Source organism: Cricetulus griseus, chromosome 2, assembly GCF_003668045.3.
Source record: "Cricetulus griseus strain 17A/GY chromosome 2, alternate assembly CriGri-PICRH-1.0, whole genome shotgun sequence".
NCBI lineage: Eukaryota > Metazoa > Chordata > Mammalia > Rodentia > Cricetidae > Cricetulus > Cricetulus griseus.
This window is the reverse complement of record NC_048595.1, coordinates 50,559,020-50,580,883: the sequence shown is the minus strand read 5'-3', so window position 1 is coordinate 50,580,883 and position 21,864 is coordinate 50,559,020. Positions and strand designations below refer to the sequence as shown.

Sequence of the window (21,864 nt, the reverse complement as noted above, 5' to 3'; positions counted from 1 at the left end):
CGGCCTCCTGCGCAGCGCGCGCCTCTGCGAGGACCCGCGCGAGCTGCCCGTGCCGCTGCCTGCGCTGTTTAAACTGCAGAACCCGTTAGGCCCTGGGAGGAACTACCGTTCCAGCCGGTTCCGGAGGCGAGCGTGCGGGCGGCGAGGGGAGGTCGCGCGGCGGCTCGCGCCTTTCGCGTCTCTGCAGCGTGGAGAGGAGAACCGGCACTTTCCGAGGACGCCACCTCCAGCAGCGACGCTGGCGCGGGCGGGGGTTCACTCGCGGGGGTCCTGAGACTGAGGAAAACGCGCCAAGTTCCCGTCGGTGGCCGAGCGGGGACCCTGCGGCTCGGGAGCGCCGCCACCGCTGTGCGCCCGGAGCCTTCCCGGCCGGGCTGCGCCGGGGATGTAGTGGGGCGGCGGCGGGCAGGACCGAGCGGCGGCCCGGCTCCCGCTCTCCGCGGACGAATGGTCACTCCCCCGCGGGAGGCACCCACCAGCGATCCCTCTGCCGGGACGGCGGCGGCGCTCACCTGTCGCGCCCGCACTCTGCCCGGCTGGTCTCCCCGGCGGCGGCGCCGCGGACTTGCTCAGGGCCATGACTGGGTAAGGAGGGTCGGAGGTTCGGGGCCCGCGGCTGCGGGGCAGGTGCGGACCATGGGGAGGGGGGGCCCTCAGGCCCGGACTGCGCTGCGGGGGACCGGGACGGGGACGGGGACGGGGACGGCGGGCGCGGCGACCCCGGGCGGCCACCCGGCAGCTTGTGCTCCTCAGCCCGCGCCTTTCGTAACCGCGGGCGCTGGCCGGGAGAAGAGATGTTTGCGATAGCTGAGTCCTGGGTCAGGGTTTGCGAAATTTTACCGCGCATTTTGACTGAAGACTTTCCTCAGAAGTGTGAACGGCGCCACGTGTCTTAACCCTGCGCCCAAGAGCTAGTCTTTATTGTTTCACATCTTTCTTGAATCCTGTCATTTTACACAGATTTGGAAAGTGATGGGACTGGGGTTCACGGCGTCATTTATTTGGTCGAGAAGGTTTACCGTCAAGTTGATTGCACGAAGCTTGGTTTATGTAGTTAGCGAGAGACGTTTATGACCGAAAGCCCCTACTTAGAAGGGACTGGGGGAGTGTAAGATCGGGAACCTGGGAAAGTGTCACGCTCTCGTGACCCGTCAGTGCTGGCTGGTTTGCTGGGGCCGGTAGGGGATGGTTGGCTGAGGTGATAGTCCGCTATTTCAGCTGGCTGATCACTTTTTCCTTCTCTTATTGGCTCCCAGGAAGACACCTTTCTCGAGTCATTAATGCTTGGGGATCTCTGACAGTTTAGCGAAGGCTGACTTATTATTCATAACATGTCCTTTTTTATTATTAAATAGTAGTAGCAGCTTATTATTCCTAATGTTTCATCTGAAACATTAGGGGGCCAAGAGACAAAATTTAAGTTGTGGAAACGATGGAAAAATTTATCAGCTGTCCAGTTCTTCCAGAGTTGGTTTCCAGAAATAGGTTCACTTCAGTGTACAGTGGAGTGAAATGTTTAGGAGTAGAATTTGAGTGAATTTTTGTGTACCTCAATTTACTACTCAAGATACCTACATTTGAGATTCGTTCATATTTTAGGGATAAAAGAATATTTTTCCTCTAGCTGTCCCAAATGAAAAATAGAGTCCTATAAAGTATTACAAATATTGGCCTTTTTTCTTCCATTTTGAAGTTGTACCTTGAAACAGGGTAGAAAGGTTCTTGTTAAGTGCAGTTTTATTTTTGTTTTGTTTTTTTCGAGACGGGGTTTGTCTGTAGTTTTGGAGCCTGTCCTGGAACCTGCTCTGTAGACCAGGCTGACCTTGAACTTACAGAGATCCAAGTGCCGCTGCCTCCCAGCTCTAGCTGGGATTAAAGGCCAGCACCACCACCGCCCAGCCTCCCGTTTTCCCGGTTTTTTACTTTACAATGAAAAACGGTTGTTTAGCTACCATTTTTTGAATGAAAATTGGTAATTTTGTGTAAACCTTTTTTTTTTTTTTAAAGGTTGTGTGTGTGTCTTTATGGGTGTGCACACAAAGAGCAGAGCTCCCTTCAGAAGTTGGGTTCCTGGAATCAAATCAAGATGTCAGGCTTAGCAGCAAGTGCCTTTCTTTACCCACTGGGCCATTTCACCAGCACTGAGTTTTTACCTAATTCTATGACTTATTGTACTCTATGTATGATTTTACTGAATGGGTATTTTTCAATGTGGCCCTTAATGTATATATACTAAAGTAATAAGAATTTAGTAGTGTATCTTTTAAGAAAGAAAGTGTAGCTTCATTTAACCCAGCAGTTGTCAATTTGTGGGTTGCAACCCCTTTGGGGTCAAATGGCCCTTTCACAGGGGTTGTATATCAGAGATCCTGCATATCAAACATTTACATTATGATTGGTAACAGCAAAAATAACAGTTATGAAGAAGCAAAAAGATAATTTTATTGTTGCCTCAGCACATGAGGAACTGTATTCAAGGGTCACAGCATTAGGAAGGCTGAGAACCAATGTAAGCAATAAAACCTAAATGTCTACTGTTAGACATCAGGGCTAAATATGATGTCCTGATTTGTACTAGCCTCTTCGTTAATTTTGTCACCTGCACCTGGTAACTGAGAACTAATGACATCTTTTTTTGCGTGTGATTAACAGATATAATTGGTGATTACAGCTGCCTTCTATAAGTTAATTCTCGTCAACTCCTTGCAATTTTAAAAGAAAATGCCTGGTGTCATACCTAGTGAAAGTAATGGGCTTTCAAAAAGTAGTCCTTCGAAGAAAAACAGACTTTCTCTGAAGTTTTTTCAGAAAAAGGAAACCAAAAGAGCTTTAGATTTCACTGATTCTCAAGAAAATGAAGAAAAAGCTTCTGAATATAGAGGATCCGAGATGTATGTATTTTTTTTAAGCCATTCTGCCAATCTCTAAAGTTTCATTTATTTTATGTGCATTGCTGTTTTCCCTGCATGTATGTATGTCTGTGTGAGGGTGTTGGATCCCCTAGACAGGAGTTTCAGACAGTTGTGAGCTGCCATATGGGTCCTGGGAATAGAACCTGGGTCCTTTAGAAGAGCAGTTAGTGCTCTTAACCACTGAGCCATCTCTCCAGCCCTGAGATGTATGTATTTTATTTTAAATATATTTCTGTACTTTATTTTGAATCATTGAAGGAACATTGAACTTGGGTTGAATTTGTACTTACTGAGACAAGAATTAAAGTGTCCGGTGGTCCCTCCTAATAGGATTACATGCACAATGTTAACTTATTACCATTAGTATCAGTATTGTGAGTGAGACTAGTTGAGACTACCAGGAATTATCCACTGGAACTATCAGTTTATGCTTGACATTTTGCAGGGTGTTGTGTGTAAAACAGGGTTTTCTTTGGTTGGTTCAAAAGACTTGACAATTATACTCCAAAACTACTCAGAAGCAAGAGAGTGGCAAATTATATTGAAACTGGATTTTAGAAATGGCTTTTTAATGCACATAAATTTTTTAGTCACTAAAAAGAAAGAAAAGGACAGAAGGAATGCACACGAAGTACAGATGAGTCCAGTCACAAAGGAGGATATAAAGCTAATTACTTTTCTAGTCTAAACTATGTTTTTTCCCTTTTTTATGGTGGATAACTGCACAAAAAAATGTAATTGATGGTAGAAGTATAAAGTTCGAAATGGAACTTCATGGCTTCAGAATGGCTGTCCTTAGGCCTGGACAAGTGTTTGTTTGAGCAGCTACATTACTCTAGGTGCATGATGTTTTAATTTGAATTCATTATAATATAAATTGATTTTTTAAAATTAAAAAATAAGGAATAAAAGTGAATATTCTAAATTGCTCTACCTAGAGTCTATAGTTCAACAAATGGGCAGTCTGTTGGGTAACTAAAGTAGATTTTACCCCAAGTTTGTTTTCCCAGTGATTGTTTAGGGTTGGTTATACAGCTCAGTGATCTCCTGGGTTCAATCCTAAGTACCAAAGATTGAAAAAAGATGACCTATTTAAGTGAGGAGAAGCAGTACAATTCTCTTCATAGACCGCTAAACCTTAACAAACAGGATCTTAGTATAATTTCCTTAAAAGAGTGTTGCTATTATTAGCTCATTTCCAGGTTTATATTCAGAATTAAACTGATTAAAACCACCATATCAGTTCATTTACTTTTGTGGGAATAACATCCTCTTAGGGAATTATTTTGAGGTTTGTGGTACCAATTATATGTTTTAGAATCTATTATGGGTCCATGTTATATTTTGAGTCTATCATGTTTCTTTTTAAGAGTGTCACCTGTTTATACCATAACCCCATTGTAAAAAAAAAAAAAAAAAAAAACCAAAAACTAAACTTAGGACAGTAGCATTTCTACTTTAAGATGTCACTTCTTTTTATCTTTTCTCCCCTGTATATTAATAGTGACCAAGTTGTTCCTGCTGCACAGTCCTCACCAGTAAACTGTGAGAAGAAAGAAAACTTGTTACCATTTGTGGGATTGAATAATCTTGGCAACACTTGCTATCTCAATAGTATTCTTCAGGTAAAATGATGTAATGGTTAATGTTTCTGAAAATTTTAGATTATTGAATGGCTTTCCTTATACTTGTATCTTTTTTGTAAACAAACAAAATTAGGCTATAATAATACTCTAAACTGCACATTACTAAACTTCTTATGGGGTAAGAAAAAAAAATAAAGGTGAGATATTAAAATTGGGTAGATTGGTTAAGAAGAATATGCCAAACCATTTTTTTTTTTCTTCTGCTTCATCCTGGTGCCATGTCCCCTTTAAAACTTCTTATTTTGTGGCCCTTGAAATTTTTTGTTTGCTTTTTTTGCCCTTGTAATCTCAATCTTATTAATATATCTACCTACGTCCAGAGCTAAGTGCTACTGAGGGAACAGTGGGTTAGTTAGTACTGATATGGTAGAGAACAAGTTTTGATGAGGGTCTTAATGGCTGACTTTTAGGTAATTGTACATTAAAAGTGCCCTACAGAAGGTATTAGTGATTTTAAGTGTATTCTTTGCTCAGTACTTAGACAATGTCCCTTTTGTAGGTGTTATACTTTTGTCCTGGTTTTAAGTCTGGAGTGAAGCACTTATTTAATATTATTTCAAGGAAGAAAGAAGCTCTGAAGGATGACTCTAATCAGAAAGATAAGGTAAAAAGATAAAAGAAATTAATTTAAAGAGCAAAATAAGTTGGGGGAAGGCCATGCATGGTGGTACACACCTTTAATTCCAGCATTTGGGAGGCAGACACAAGTGGATCTCTGAGGCTGAAGCCAAGTCTGGTTTGTCTCTATAGTGATTTCTTGGCCAGACAGGGCTACACTGTGAGACCTACAAAAAACAACTCACACAAACAAACTAGTGGGAGGAGTTATATTTATTTGTTAAATAAAAGGTTAATAGATTAATATTATTGTTAAATAAAAGGTAATTCTCAGAGTTTAGGAGAATGGTGACATTTCTGATAATTATAACAAGAAATAAGCTTTTGGGAATTTAATCTTGTACAGAGTTTTTATTCCGTTATATTTTTTTATGCATTGTTTACTAGTCAAATGAAGCTTCATCACTGAGCTTCAATTGCAAATAAAAATATTGAAAGAAAATAGAAAGTCAATTTCCATTTAGGAAACAGCTGGAAAAAACTCTTAAACTCTTAAATGAAAAAAGTTGACTTGTATGCTTAATAGAATTTTTGTTGTACTGAAATTAAGAGCTATATTGTTCAGTGAGACTAAGAAGTATAGAGGTACTTGTTTAATGTTTATAAATTTATTTTTTCTTGATAGGGAAGCTGCAAAGAAGATTCTTTGGCAAGTTATGAGCTTATATGCAGTCTACAGTCCTTAATAATTTCTGTGGAACAGCTTCAGGCTAGTTTTCTTTTAAATCCAGAGAAATATACAGATGAACTTGCTACACAGCCAAGACGACTGCTTAACACACTCAGGTATAGCCTCTCTTAACACAATTTTACAATTCTTTATCTACTTGTTTCTGTCTTTAGATGAGAGTGACATTTGAATAAATAGGAGTAAATGGCAAGAAAATTGAAGCTCTAGGCTCATAGCCTTTTATATCCCAGAGGCTTTGAAAAATTTTAAAAATAATGCTTCTTAATGAAAAGCTGCTTCATGTGCTGCAGCGTTATATACCACTGTCTTGTACTTATGTTGTTTGTTTTTGTGGAAATCTCTGTAATCCTAAACTATCAATAAAGGTTTCCATTTAAAAAAATTTTAAAAATAAATGATACTAAACTAATTAGATTTAAGTTTATATTATGTTCTTTACTCAGATCTTCTGGTGTGAATTAATAAATTTCTGTCAAAAGGTTAGTGTGTGATAGGTTACTTTCCCATATGTTAATGATTCATACTTTTAATTATGCTCTATATTGTATTCATTTTTGTGATACTGAGGTTTGAACCCAGGCCTTGTACATGTTAGAGCATATACTGTATCATTGACTAGCACCCATATTGTCATTTGAAAGTGAAAATAGCTGTGGTGATATATGTATGATTTATTTAATATTGCCTGAGGATTCAGAAAGTAAAGTCAGCACAGAACTTTAATCCCAGCAGCCACAAGCTAGGTGGTAGTGGTACACACCTTTAATCCTAGGACTCAGGATTAAGAGAAATACTGATCTTTGAGTCCAAGGCCACCCAGATCTACATAAGATTGATCCAGTCCTAAAGGGAAACAGCTCATATAAACATACCAGTACCTGGGATCACATGCCTTTAATCCCAGCACTAGAGGGATATAAAAGATAGGAGCAGGATCTTCAGTAGTCAGTATAAGGCATTTATTCTCCAGCCACATTGAGAATAGGAACGCCCAAGCCCTCTCTGGTAGCTTGACTGCTTTGCTTCCCTGATCTTCAGGTTGAACCCCAATATCTGTCTTTGGGTTTGTTTGTTTATTTATTTATTTATTTATTTATTTATTTATTCTTTGTGTTACAAATACCAGAATTCCTAAACACATGATCCTAAGGATTTCAGATTAGAAGTTGTAGGTCTGTATACAAATGTGTCATGCATAAAACTATGTGCTAAAAAATAAACACACATATATGTATAATAACATTGAAAAAATTTCATGAGACCTTAACAAAAGAGTCTTAGTACATCCATTTATCTCTGTTAAGAGGCATTTTAAAAAACTGGCCAAGAGTTGATTGTGGACCCTCATTTTGTAATTTTTAGGACCCTATTATGCAAGTTATTTAACATTGTGACATCTGTCAGTGAGGGACACACAGCACTTTTAATAAAACCTGGCATATGGTTAAAACACTGTCAGCATGGTAAAATTGATTTTCATTTTTAATTGTAAATTTAAGGTTTCATATTAGAATACTTTTGGATATTTAAAATTGTTGATGGAAAATTTTTCTCTTATGTTACTATACAAAACTAGAATTGGCTAAAATGAACACTTCTATTCCTAGGGAACTCAACCCTATGTATGAAGGATATCTACAGCATGATGCACAGGAAGTGCTACAATGTATTCTGGGAAACATTCAAGAAACATGCCAGCTCCTTAAAAAAGAAGAAGTGAAAAACTTGGCTGAATTATCTACTAAGGTAGAAGAAAAATCTCATCAGAAAGAGGAAATGAGTGGAGTTAACAGCACAGAGACTGAAAATATGAAGGATTTGGAGGACTTTAAAGAAAAACTCCCAAAAGGAAACTGGAAAAGAAAAAGCGACAGTGAGTCTGGTAACATGAAGAAAAAAGTTAAATTGTCCAAGGAATCCCAGTCATTGGAAGAGAACCAGAGACAAACTAGATCAAAAAGAAAAGCTACTGGTGACACATTAGAGATTTCTCCTAAAGCCACCTCCAAGTGTGTTTCTGAAAATGAGAGTACAAGACCTTCTCAAAAGAAATCAAAAGTTAAAATAAATTGGCTAAAGTCTACAACTAAGCAACCCAGCATTCTTTCTAAGTTCTGTAGTCTGGGAAAAATAACAACAAACCAGCGATCCAGGGGACAGCCTAGAGAAAATGAGTGTGATCTTGAAGAGGACTTAGGGAAGCACCAGACTGATCCCACAGCTAATGGTGGTATACTGGAGTCTCCAGGAAGCAGTGTGAACGTTAGTGAAGTGAAGCCCATAAACAAAGGTCAGTGTAGTTATTATTAGGTGGACAAGTTGAGATCTTCATAGCTATAGACATACAATATTTAAGATTTTGTTTTTTGAAAAGGTAATTTACCATTGGATGTCTACTGTAATGTTTAAAGCAATTATACTTGAGTGTGAATGAACATGTATTATATAATACTCTTTTTTTTTTTTTTTTTTGGTGTTTCTGTGTAGCTTTGGAGCCTAGCCTGGAACTCACTCTGGAGACCAGGCTGGCCTCGAACTCACAGAGATCTGCCTGCCTCTGCCTCCCAAGTGCTGGGATTAAAGGCCTGCGCCACCAACGCCCGGCTCTATAATACTCTTGTTATTAGAAGTTAGGGTAATTTTGATGGTTTCTAAATTTGGGAAGTTCAGTTTTAATGGAAAAGCTGTGGTTTTTTTTCCTCTCCCATAAAGGGAGAGTGACTCTTAGTTGAGATTTTGTTTACATATGTACGTATTTTAGGGAATATCTGTAGTTAATGTGGTTGGTGATTGTGTTAATTTTTTTCTTTCTCTGAGGCAGTTTTAAGCACATGTCTTTGAGAACTGAGAAGACTCAGCTAATTTATTCTAAGGATAGTAATTTCTATTGAAAATGTTTTTGGTAGTGATTACATTTCATGAATAAGGTACTGTTTAATTAGATGTGAAGATGGGTGTTATTGATGATTTCAATGTGAAATTGATGAATTGGACTATACTGAAAAACAAATCTTGAATGGACTTAATTTTCCTGTTTTCATTTTAGGTGCAGAACATATTGGTTTTGAACTGGTAGAGAAATTATTTCAAGGTCAGCTAGTATTAAGGACTCGCTGTTTGGAATGTGAAAGCTTAACAGAAAGAAGAGAAGATTTTCAGGATATTAGTGTCCCTGTACAAGAAGATGAGCTTTCTAAAGTTGAGGAGAGCTCTGAAAGTAAGCAAATGGGAGTGTGTGGACCATGGGATAGTTAGTTTTCTCTGGAACAGTGTAGTATCCTTGGAATATAACATACAGCTTTCCTGTTCTCTTGTACCACTTGTTAATTCTATTTATAAAATTGTAGCATTTTGATGTAAGATGTTGGAATGCAAAAATGAAATACTTTAACATTTGAGACCTTAATATTTTGGTAACTGGGATTATTTTAAAGTGAATATTTGAGCCACTGTTGTGTTCTGTGTAAACAAAGTAAATCAAAAGTGTGGAATGTCAGTGTCCAGAGGAATCACAAGGCTGGCTTTACCTGGAGATGCTGGTAGTTGACTTATAGTGAGCAATGACTGGGCTGATTTGGCGTTTGCTGTCCCTAACATCTCTCTGCTAATGATATTTAGAAGACATGTATGTGTACATGTAAAAGAAACCTCTTTAGATAGATACTGGGGATGGGTTATTTCAAACTGAATTGCACATGGAAACTTGTTTAACTTGTGAATGTCTGAAAGATATTTCTGAGTGAAAAATTCTGTTTTATAGTTTCTCCAGAGCCAAAAACAGAAATGAAGACCTTGAGATGGGCAATTTCACAATTTGCATCAGTGGAGAGAATTGTAGGGGAAGATAAATATTTTTGTGAAAATTGCCATCATTATACAGAAGCAGAGCGAAGTCTCTTATTTGATAAAATGCCAGAAGTTATCACTATTCATCTGAAGTGCTTTGCTGCTAGTGGCTTGGAGTGAGTATTGTGAATAAACTGAGGGAAACAGGAGCTTTGTTATAGTACTGTGAAGTGAAAGAATCAACTTAGGCGGATTGTTTGGCATAAATACATAAATGTGTTTTGTTTTTTGGGGGGGTATCTGGTGACACAGCTCTGATAGTGAGGTTCAGGATTTGATCTCTAGTACCAAAAGGAAAACAAACAAACCCCACCCAAAACAACAACAAAACCAACAGTATAATTCTCAAATACAGCCTTTTATATTCATTATGTAGGTGCTAGTAGTAGAATTGTGCTTCAGTGGAACTGACTGAAATGGAGAATCTTTAGTATTACTTTTTAAAATCCTACATCCTTCCCTTGTCTGAGACAGGGTTTTACTGTTACAGTCATGGCTGGTCTCAACATGTTGCTGTCCTCTTGCCTCAGATGTTGATGTTGTTAGAGGTGTGAGCCACCAGACTTATTCAACTCATACTTTTTTTTTAATGGGAGGATAGCAATGCAAAATTCTTTTCAGTTTTAAGTAAAGTTAGGAAATCCAACTCATCTCTGAGAACTTTGGAAAATTTTACAGTTGAGAATTTATCCAAAAGCTATTAAAAATAGATGTAAAACTGGATGTTTTGGATAAACTGTCTTTTCTGACATGTTATTGTAGACTTTGTAGTTTTCCTCATTTATTTCCTCTTTTATTTAGTCATTTTAATATGTATATATTTATTACTTGAACCAAAAATATGTTGGTTTCAAAAGTTTGGTCTTTTAAAAATGCTTATTTCCTTGTGTTACAAATATAATAAAAGAATGAAGAAAATATACTTTCCACAGAAACACCAGAGTATCAGTTATTTAAGCTTTTATTGTTTTTAAAGAAGGTAGCATTGGCTGGCTGGAATTTGCTGTATAGACCAGGTTGGCTCAAGAGATCTACCTGCCTCTGCTTCCCAAGTGCCAGGATTGAAGGTGTGCACTATTATACATAGGTTACATAGGTTCTATTTTTGAGGTCTTTGCTCATAACTAAACGTTAAGGACTTCTTATTTGGTTTTATATTGTGTGTAAAATTTTACATTTAAAACAGAATTATAGGAAACTTTTTTTTTTTCCTTCCCAAAGGTTTGATTGTTATGGTGGTGGACTTTCCAAGATCAACACTCCTTTATTGACGCCTCTTAAACTGTCACTAGAAGAATGGAGCACAAAGCCAACTAATGACAGCTATGGATTATTTGCTGTTGTGATGCACAGTGGCATTACCATTAGTAGTGGGCACTATACTGCTTCTGTTAAAGTCACTGACCTTAACAGTCTAGAACTAGATAAAGGGAATTTTGTGTTTGACCAGTTGTGTGAAATAGGTAAGCCAGAGCCACTGAATGAGGAGGAAGCAAGGGGGATGGCTGAAAATTACGATGATGAAGTGTCAATTAGAGTTGGTGGAAATGCCCAGCCAAGTAAAGTTTTGAACAAAAAAAATGTAGAAGCTGTTGGACTTCTTGGAGGACAAAAGAGCAAAGCAGATTATGAGCTGTTCAACAAAGCGTCCAATCCTGATAAGGTTGCCGGGACAGCATTTGTTGAAAATAGAAATTCTGAAACTAATGATACTAATGGGACCCATGAATCTGACAGGAACAAGGAGTCCAGTGACCAAGCAGGCATTAACATGAATGGATTTGAGAACAAAATTTCTTATGTAGTACAAAGCTTAAAGGAGTACGAGGGGAAGTGGTTGCTCTTTGATGATTCTGAAGTAAAAGTTACAGAAGAGAAGGACTTTTTGAATTCTCTTTCCCCTTCCACGTCTCCTACATCTACTCCCTACTTGCTATTTTATAAGAAATTATAGTAAGTATATTTTCCTTGTGTATATATTAAACAGACCTGGATAAACATTGGTAAAGTTCATTACACCTAAGAGTCTTTAGTTTATCTTTGAAGCTGTTGGATATTATTGGTCTCTCTAGGCTTTTATATAGTGAGATTTTAAATACTGAAAACCATGTTAATTTTTAGAATCATTTTCCTTAGTAGAGACTAGTGGTGCATAAGCTTCTGGGAACAAACTTGTATAGGTACTAAATGATCCAAAATGGAAGCTTGGAAGCAGTAAACATTTTTGGATTTACACGATCTTTTGTGTTTGCTTTTTAAAATAAAGTGCTTGTATTTGTATTCTCCATATTTTGGAGTAATTATCTACTTGATGTTTATAAGTCTGGCTTTTTCACCTGAGAAACAGAATCTCATTCAGTATATTTAGTTTTATAATAGTCATGGAACCAAATCTTTGGGCTGTATCAGAGGCACAAAGTCCAGAATGTGTATATTCACAATGGTGTATATTTTGTGCCTTGAATAACTTTGTAAAGTGTCTCAGAAAACCTGGCAGTCCCTTCTATCTTCATAAGAATTTTTTGTGTATTTATGAAGATGACTGTACTCTAGTCGATCTTTTGGGCATGACTAATTTGTATCTCTTCATACTCATTCTGCACGATCTGTATATAGTACATCAACTTAGAGGTATGACCTTTTAACTTTTTTTAAAAACTGGGAGGTCAATAAAATTTAAACTGTTTAACAACCATGTATACAAATGTGTGATTTTTTTTTAATGCATATTTTTTTTATCAGAGTGGAGTTCTCTTAAAGGCATGTACATACAAGACAGACTAATCATGCATAATTACCTTAATTTCTGGCAGTAGAGAGCAGAGGTGAAAACATTTTCAGAGGATAAACTACTTTAGTCTATCCAAGTTGTCTTAGTTTTAAGACACTGACACATAGAAGCTTGGCTAAGTTTTAAGTCATTCTAAGTCACTACAAGGGACACTCTTGGCGTTAATCTCTTCTTAGAAATGAGTAAATATATAAATGCTATTGGAATAACATTTCATTTTGATAGGAAAGATTGTTTCTTCCATTAACATTCTCCCACAGATGGTGTGATAGAAATTAAGTCATGAGTCTCCTTGCCTTCCCTTTAATTTAGAATCACTGGGAAGTCTTGAAAATAACTATTCCATGCTATCAATTAAAGCTGTAGAGATTCCTGAGTCAAGAAAGGTGGTGATTTTAGAAAACATTGTCAGGAAATATAACAAAATGAAGTAAGAAGTCTCCCCTCTGATTCATGAGGAAATAACTGGTATTTCATAACTAAATCATAATTACTTAAATCTTAAAAGTTCTTCACACTACCATTGAGATGTGAGAAGTGACAGGTATTTATGTCTTCTCCCTAATAGTAACCTTTTCCATCCCACAGTCCACCAGAGAGGAAAGGATGTCATTTCAAGTGACTCACCAGTGCTCACCAGTTAACGGGTATTATCAGTGTTGCTGTTTCCTAAGCCACAGGGGCACAAAAAAAACGTTTGAAACATTAGAAAACATGAATATTCACTAGGGTAATTGTGCCAACTGTGTAAATGTAAAGTGTTAATTTTCCGTGTACCTTTTTTATATTGAAATTATAGTTACTTGGATGACAACAAATTTATACATTTTGTAAAACCATGTGATATCTCACTTAATTGCTAGATTAAAACCAAAGCCCTAGCTCTGTGTTAACCCTTCAGTGATATGCAATAGCCTTAACACAGCTTTCTAGTTAATGGTTCAGTCAATAAGCATTTGGTAGATTAGCTTGAGGTACAGAGATCAGTTTAAAATGATCCATAAAGATCAAGATGCTGTCATAACCATGTCACTAGATATTTTGGTATATAACCTTTTACAGAAGTGGGGTTTTTTTTTCATTTTTTTTGCTTTGCTTTTCAAGATAGGGTTTCTCTGTAACAGTCCTGGCTTCCTGGAACTCACTCTGGAGACCAGGCTGGCCTTGAGCTCACAGAGATCCGCCTGCCTCTGCCTCTGGAGTGCTGGGATTAAAGGCATGCACCACCACCTCCTGATTTTATGGATATGTTTTTTTGGCAAATCTTGGTCTTTTTTGGGGGTGGGGGTCATATCTGCCATGATTAACTATTTTGGGTCAGTGTGACGCTAGTTTAGAACCAGTTTTTGAACAATTCATTATTTTTTCCTATTGTAATAGAGAAAAAAAACTAAAATCCCACTCATTAAAATTAGTGTAAACATTCACATATTTAATAGTACCTTTAAAATAAGCATTACTACATTTAAAATGGTTCCAAAAATGAATGAATCTATAAATGGTAATATAAATTAAAAAATAAGAACTTAAAGTAAATAAATTTAACATTAGCTATGGTATAAATAATTGTAAATGTGTACTGTACCTTTGAATCATTAAAACTTTTTTTTTTTTTAAAAGATGACAGCATGTTACCAGAAGGTTAGAAACCACAGCCACGAGCCTCACATGTAACAGCCTGCATCTGGTAGCACAGTCTTCAGTGAGGAAATAATGCTATTGCTTCCAGAGTGACATCCAAGTCCTATGTTTCAATAGAAGACCTCACAGTCAATGCTGAATACATTAGAACAAGTGTCTATTTTAGAGTTCCATTTTTCGAAGGCTCATTCGGCTGAAGGAATCTCTGGGGAAAAATAAGAGGACATAGTTAAGTACAATTTTTAGAAGGTACTACAGTTTTTGTTTTTTGTTCTTTTTTTTTGTAAACCCTTACTTTTTTTTCCCCTTGCCAGAGACATTTCAATATAGATGCTTATCTTATATTCTCTATCCTGGTTTACAGATTTCTCTACAGATTAGAGAAATAGAAGCCACTTGGCCAAATCTATTGATTATTTGTCCAAAGGTTATTTTGATAACTACTTAAGATGCCATGGAGAGAGTTCTGAAGTATTTGGGTGAAAGGCAAGTGCTTCTTTAATCATAAACTTGAAATCAAACAGGTGGTTCTCAAACTATAATATCCTTTATGTGAATTTATATGCTACTATTTATAATGTTTAAAAATAAAATGGAAAAATTATTTTACAAAGTAACTGATTATATTTTATTTAAAAAAAAAAAAAACTTGGAAGGGCCAGGCATGGTGGCTCACACCTTTAATCCTAGCACTCAGGAGACAGAGACAGGTGGATCTCTCAGTTTGAGTCCAGTCAGGGCCAAAGCAAAATACAAAAACATTTTAAGATAGTAGCACTCATATGTAATATCTAGCTTAAGAGAAGGCCTAAATTCTCCTACCTGTTTTCTATAGCCAGTCATTTACAACAGCATATCTCACCCAGTGTCTGGAAAAGTCCATTCTACTAATATGAGAGCATAAAGATGGTCAAAGTCAAGGTCCCAGATCACATTTTGACAACCAAAACAACATCCAGGTTTTCAGCAAAATCTAAATTCTAAAGACTTGAGGATTTTTATTCATGCAATGTTTATAGATTTTCCTTCCTCATGAATTGGTTTCTTTTGCTCATTTTTCCTGATGATAGTTAAGTAGGCACCGTGGGAGTTTAGGAAAGGTGGAAGAAGCAGTTAACAAAGAAAATGACATTAAGCTTTGCAGTTCAAAGAATGCTTTTTTAGTTCCAGTGAAAAGTTTTAAAAGCTGGATACTATTCATCAAGAAAAGGAGTTGTTAATCTGGAGAGATGGCTTAGTGGTTAAGAGTGCTTTCTGCTCTTGTAGAGGGACCCAGGTTAGGTTCCCAGTATCCACAGGTGGCTCACAACCTTTGCACCAACCCAGGGTAGTCTCCTAGCACCACATGATCTGGTCTGGTATCCTTGTAATTGAAGCACTTTGGAGGTGGAGGCAGGAGGATCAGTTGAAAGTCATTCTCACCTACATACTGAATTCAAGGGCAGTGTGAGTTACAGGATACCCTGTTTCAAAAAATACATTTTGGTTTTTAAAAAAGAAAAGGGTTTCCTAGATCTGGGCTTGGCAATGTATGCCTGGGAGGCAGATGCTGGGAAATGGTCAAAGGTTAACCTGATTTAAGTAGCAATACTCCAAAACACGGCCACCTTCCAAACAAAACCACCAAAGCAACAACATTCCTCAGAGAACCAAAGATTGATGCCAATAATACTGTTTGGCCAATGAGACAGCAAGTTAGATGGGACTGGAAGTCAGGGAGGATTCTGGGAAATGTAGTAGAGAAGTGATGATCCAGGCAGGAAATGACATAGCAAGGAGACTCATATTTAAGCGAAGGAGAAACAGGAAGGGCTTTCTTTTCCCCTCTGTTCCTGCTCCAGCGGCAAGATGTGATCCACCGACAAGGAGGGACGCCAATAAGGTGTCCGATAAGATAAGTCTTATAGAATATATAGATTTATGATATTTAAGACTGAGCTAACAGATGAGAATCCTAGTCATTGGCCAAGCAGCTTTGAACCTAATACAAGTTTCTGTGTATTCACTTGGGCCTAACTTGGGTGGGCAGCTGGCATAAAGCGCACTCGTGGCAGTGGGGCTCAGGCTGCTTTTGGCAGAAAGATTTATCGTAACAATGTTAAGTTCAGAAAACTAGACTAGGGGGATGACAGGAAGCTGAAACTATGTTGTATTTCCGGAACATATCTTCAGCTGTAACAGGAAGGACTGGAGAGTGAGGAAGAAAGGAGGCAGAATATGCCAACTGCTTGACTGCTGGATAACTTGCACCTTCACATCCCCTGGGGCTTCCGACCTGCTGGGGTTGATGGAGACAGCGTAGATAGCTAGAGATCTCAGAAAATCTGCAGGGAAAACTGAAAATGGAGGTGCTTATCTTACCACTGGGAACTCTGAGAAACCTTCCCCATAGGTGTAGGATAAGAAGCACATACTTTGCCACAAATGAAAAAAAATGTTATTTGTACTTCCTCGGGTGCTGTAGCTTGGGGGAGACACAGATGCTCCCTAGAGGGTGTGATATAAAGCAGACCCTTGGCTGATTTCTTTTTTCCTTTTTTTAAGACAGCATTTGTCTAAGTGGCCCAGATTCTCCTTGAACTCACAACCCTGCTTCAGTTTCTCTAACACTGGGATGACAGCAGTATATAGTGGGTATTTTCTGAATGAGTATGTTTCATCCAGTGGCTTCTCAAAGGTTATCAAACAACTTAACTGGTTTATTAGTATCCTGTTTCAAAGAAAAGGGTGATAAAATAGTGCCACAATAGTCCAGCAGGTAGACAGAAATTCAATATAAAATGAAAAAAAGGGCAGTTTATTTTTAGCACTTTTTTGCCCAGTTTCCAGAGCTCAGGTGCTATAGAATGAATGCCAGGCACTGGCCATGGGCTCTTCATCTGCAATGGCATCTTCACCACAGCCCCCTCAGGGTACCTGTACTAAACATGAGGCAAGTACTGCCCACATGAAACCAGGGTTCAGTTTTAGAAAATGCAAAGTCTTCTTTCTGACTTGTCAACCAGGAAACTACTGACACTCTTGGACAGTCGGATCACCTGCTTTAATCTGTGGCAAGGTTATGTCGACTATTGATGGCTCTGGCTGAGGAAAATTAAGACTGCTCATGAAGCATTCTAGTGAATTCTCTCACAAAAGTGCCAGAAGCTGGGATGGGACTTTGAGTGGCTTTATGAAGGCAGACTTAGGAGTACTGTTCCGGTTAGCATTTCTTCCACAGAAAAGGCTGACTTTCAGATTGATAAGGGGACAAGTGGCAATAGCTTATACATAGTTGAACTTGTTAGGTTTCTGGGGACACAACATTTGAAATTTTATAATAAGAAGCTGTAAACTTATCTATCAGGTTTTCTTTTCCTAAAAGAAAAGCTCCGAGGAGGAAGCACAGAGTGTACCTGTGGCAGGTGATGGGCAAGGCAGCCTTGTACAGCTGAGGAATTTTTCTGTTTATCAGAGGCTGCAGAGCCTCCTTAAGGCGGTGATAGTTTCTCTCCAGTTCTCTTTGATACTCCTTTTGATCTGGTCCAATCAAGCTCTTATTTTTTCTTAAGGCATCCTCACACCTAGGGAGTAAGAAGATACATGTTTAGACATTCCCCTCCTGGGAATTTGTAGTGTTATGGTTTGAGTATAATATGGCCCCATAGACTTCATGTGTTGAAGGCTTTGTCCCCAGCTCATGATATTGAGGGGACTGGATCATGAGGGTGCTAACTTCATCAGTGGGTTATTAGGAAGGTGGCCTGGATGGAGAAGTACTTCAGTAGTGGTGTGTCCCTGGCCAGTTGCTCTCTTCCTGTTTCCCGTCTATGATGCAATGATCATCTGAGTTTATTTAAAATCTGATACTCTCTGTACTCATTAAATTAAATACATCTTTCATTAATTTGTAGCCCATGTTGGTCTAGAATTTGTGATTCTTCTGCCTTAGCTTCTGAGTACTGGGAAGTATATGCCATCATATCTGACTTTCATGGTGTTGGGGGATCAAACTCCAGGCAAGAGCGCTACCATTGAGTTGCTCCTGAGCTGTCAATGCTGACTCTGAAGCTATTTCCCCTACACTGTATCTAGACCAGAAACTCTAGGAGTTGTGGTCACTCATCTGTTCCAATGGTAGAGGGACTCCCCCCCCTTAATAGAAACAGTCTTGATTATTGGTTTTATAAACCAATTATTTGGTTTTATAAACAGTCTTGATTATTATACTATTTATTCAAATATTTTAAAAATCTGGATCTCAACCGCTAAAGAAAAGACATTTTAAAAGTAATATACAGGCTGGAGTGGTGGCACACAACTATAATCCTAATGGCCGAGAGGCTGAAACAGTATAACAGCAAGTTCAAGGCTCACATGGGCTGTCTCAATACAACAAAGCCATATCTATATATGTATGTCAATATCTTGCTTGTGAATGCTTAGAGAAATGCATAGCTTTAAATGCTTTTGTTATAAACAGGTCATCAAGCTTGACAACATGATCCCAGAGACCCATATGGTGGAAAGAGAGAACTGGCTCCACAAGCAGGTCCAGAGCATTTATGCATGTGTGTGTACATGCAATCACAAACACATATACATGTAATTTTAAAAATTAAAAAGAATGTTAATATTGAGGAGTAAGCAATCTGAACAGACTAAACTCAAAATGTGAGTTTATGTATTTTGGAAAAAGTGTATTATCACCTAGTTGAACACATGAACCCCAAGTCTGTTGTACATGTGTACAGGTATTCTTCTATATACGTTTTGTATGTATATGTTTTGCAATAAGAGCACAATCCAGAAGTCTCCAAATATATCCCAAATATACCAGCTAGAGGGAAAAAAGCACATTCATACAATGGAATATACAGAAATTAAGTAAAGCAACACTTAATAGTCACTGAAGACAGCAAATGACAGAAACCAATACATACTATTCATTTATATAAGGTTACAAAATGTAAAACAGTACAACATTTAGGGATTCAATCATTTCTGGTAAAACTGTAAAGAAGAGAAAACAAAATCAGGATGCTTCTGGAAGGACAGGAGGATGACACTAGAGTATAGAAATAAATGTAATTCAAGATTTAATGAAGGGCCGGGCGTTGGTGGCGCACGCCTTTAATCCCAGCACTCAGGAGGCGGAGGCAGGTGGATATCTGTGAGTTCGAGACCAGCCTGGTCTACAAGAGCTAGTTCCAGGACAGCCTCCAAAGCCACAGAGAAACCCTGTCTCGAAAAACAAAAAAAGATTTAATGAAGATAAGTTTTAAAAGACAAAACCTCAGACCAAAAGTAAAGTACACAGAAAGTATTATTTTTAGTAATTAAGAACAAACTGAATTGTCACTCAAAAATGATCAGCAGAGGACACTCTATTTATATAAGTTACGTAATGAAGCAGGGGGGCTGGGACTAACTGCGTTCTTGGCATTATTAATACTGAAACATTTGGGGTGTATACTATATTAAGAGCCAATATGTATTTTGGCTTAGTGATTTCATGATGGAAATTTGAATTCAACAAAAAAAGACCTTGTACTATAAATTAAACCATATTTAAATTCAAACAGGAAAACAATATCAAAGCAGTTAAATTGATGAAATAATATCACCATTTAAATAATGGTCCCAATTTTGAATGAAATAAAATTTAAGATTATATGCAAACTGTGAACTATGATATTTTGTCTGTGTGTTAGTAGAAAAACCTCCCAAATAATGAAATTAATGTAAGCAACCTGTGAATTTAATAAGTATGAAATATGTACATCTGCCAGTAAGTGGCACAGGTCATGTGTCCATATGTTAGGGACTATGTTTCCTGCTGTTTTCCAAGACCAATCCCATGAGCCCAAATGATTACATTATAAGATACATCAAACTAAAGATCTTAGAGCAAATTCAGGAAATAATAGAGTCAAAGAACAACCTACAGATGGGCAAAAATATGTGCAAAATAGACATTTGACATGGGGTTAATATCCAGGGCACATAAGGAACTCAAATATAAAAAAAAATCCAACAAAGGACAGTTATAACTATTGATCACAAAAGATATGAAAATGGACAATATACAACAGATAATTAAAAACACGAGTCATTAGAAAAATGCAAATCAAAACTACCTCATCCCATTTAGAAGAATGGATGTTACAAAAAAGACATCACATAGCAAGTGAAGGTGAGAATATGGAGAAAGGCTTTTGCTCTTGCACCCACTCTGCTCATCAATGCACCCTCTATAGCAAACAGTGTAGCTCTTCAAAACCATAAGAAAAGGGGGCTGGAGAGGGAGTGCAGCACACTTGCTGCTCTTGCAAGGCCCTGAGTTTGGCTAGGGCATACACATGGTGCCTCAAAACCACCTGTAACTCCAGTGCATGTAACTCCCTCTTCTGTCCTCTGCACGCACCAGAGACACATATGATACACTGGAACACATATAGGCAAACACTTGTACACATCAAAAGAAGCTTTAAAAACAAAAAAATGAAATAGAACTAAATGGCACACAACCCATAACCAGGTGTACACCCAAAGGAAACAAAATCAGTCTGCTAGGTAAAGAGACACTTAGACTCCCACCCCCACCCGTTCCACTGCAGCATGACTCCCAACAGCCGAGGAGTGGGAACAACCTACGCCAGCCATCCATCAAACAATGAATGGGGTTAAGTGGGGTGGGCAGGAAATGAGAGAGGGTAGAGGGTGAAAGAATTCAGAATACATAAATGGATGAAACTGTCAAAGAACAAATTTAATAATAAAAGAGGAGAAAAAGATGGTTCATTTAGGGATAGGGGAGGTGGCTGTTCAAGCATGATGACTTGAGCCTAATCCCCTAGCACACATGTGGAGAAAAACAACTAACACTCCCAACAACAAAAACAACAATGACAATAAACAAAAAACAAAAACAAAGCCCCCAAAAACTGAAAACCACCACCACCACAATGAGATATTTTACATATATATTAGTTTTGGTGGTGGATGGGTGGAGGGGAGGCAAAAGACAGGAGGATCCAAGGGCTCACTAGTTTGCCAGCCAGTCTAGTTTGCTTCAAGAGAGATTCTTTCAAAATATAAGGTGGAGCCAGGCATTGGTGGCGCACGCCTTTAATCCCAGCACTCGGGAGGCAGTGGCAGGCGGATCTCTGTGAGTTCGAGGCCAGCCTGGTCTCCAGAGCGAGTGCCAGGATAGGCTCCAAAGCTACACAGAGAAACCCTGTCTTGAAAAACAACAACAACAACAAAAAAAAAAACAAAAACAAAATATAAGGTGGAAATGCTTGAGGAAGACACCCAATCTCAACTTCTGGTCTCTCTGTGCATGCATATGCAAACATACAAACAAGGTACATATATATAATGGAATACATTTTAGCCTTAAAATCAAGTCTTATCTATAATAACACATAAGACGACATGTTGTGCAACATGAAATGAGGCTTGCTCAGGAAGACAGATATTGTACATGTGTAATCTAAAAATGTGATTCTCAAAGAAGCTGGGACTAGAACAGTGGTTATCAGATGCTGGGGAGAAGGATGGGGCAATGGGCAGAGAGAAACTGCCAAAGGATGCTCAGCCACATTAGACTGGAGCAAGACACTGTGACATGCTATTACAAAGTAGGGTAATCACATGACAATCCCAGTTCCTGTCATTCAATCTTGTTTGTAATTCAAATAAAAAAATTTAAAAAAAGGTAGGGTAATCACAGAC

The 21,864-nt window shown here is 38.2% G+C and overlaps 2 protein-coding genes across 4 annotated transcripts in view; one reads left to right on the top strand and one right to left on the bottom strand.

The window, feature by feature from the left end:
- The first annotated feature begins 444 nt into the window (after positions 1-444).
- Usp1 (ubiquitin specific peptidase 1) lies at positions 445-12,408 on the top strand. Its single transcript, XM_027400476.2, has 9 exons — positions 445-585; positions 2,653-2,891; positions 4,417-4,537; positions 5,058-5,162; positions 5,802-5,962; positions 7,475-8,157; positions 8,914-9,084; positions 9,628-9,829; positions 10,935-12,408. The coding sequence occupies exons 2-9, from the start codon at positions 2,722-2,724 to the stop codon at positions 11,665-11,667; spliced, it is 2,346 nt and encodes a 781-aa protein (XP_027256277.1). The 5' UTR covers positions 445-585; positions 2,653-2,721; the 3' UTR covers positions 11,668-12,408.
- A 1,681-nt stretch (positions 12,409-14,089) lies between these two features.
- Positions 14,090-21,864, bottom strand: part of Dock7 (dedicator of cytokinesis 7) — a 174,308-nt gene continuing 166,533 nt past the window's right edge. For all 3 annotated transcript variants that reach the window (XM_027400470.2, XM_035439788.1, XM_027400472.2), the window contains 2 exons: positions 17,541-17,708; positions 14,090-14,350 (listed from right to left, as the gene is read on the bottom strand). In XM_027400470.2, the coding sequence (XP_027256271.1) occupies positions 14,308-14,350; positions 17,541-17,708 (211 nt within the window). In that variant the 3' untranslated portion in view covers positions 14,090-14,307. The remainder of the gene's footprint in view (positions 14,351-17,540; positions 17,709-21,864) is intronic.

Excerpts from the sequence above, each read along its gene's own strand:
- Usp1 (XM_027400476.2), top strand. The coding sequence starts at position 2,722 with ATGCCTGGTGTCATACCTAGTGAAAGTAATGGGCTTTCAAAAAGTAGT. Across the intron at positions 5,163-5,801 it reads ACTCTAATCAGAAAGATAAG|GGAAGCTGCAAAGAAGATTC; the intron begins GTAAAAAGATAA and ends TTTTCTTGATAG. Across the intron at positions 8,158-8,913 it reads AGTGAAGCCCATAAACAAAG|GTGCAGAACATATTGGTTTT; the intron begins GTCAGTGTAGTT and ends TTTTCATTTTAG.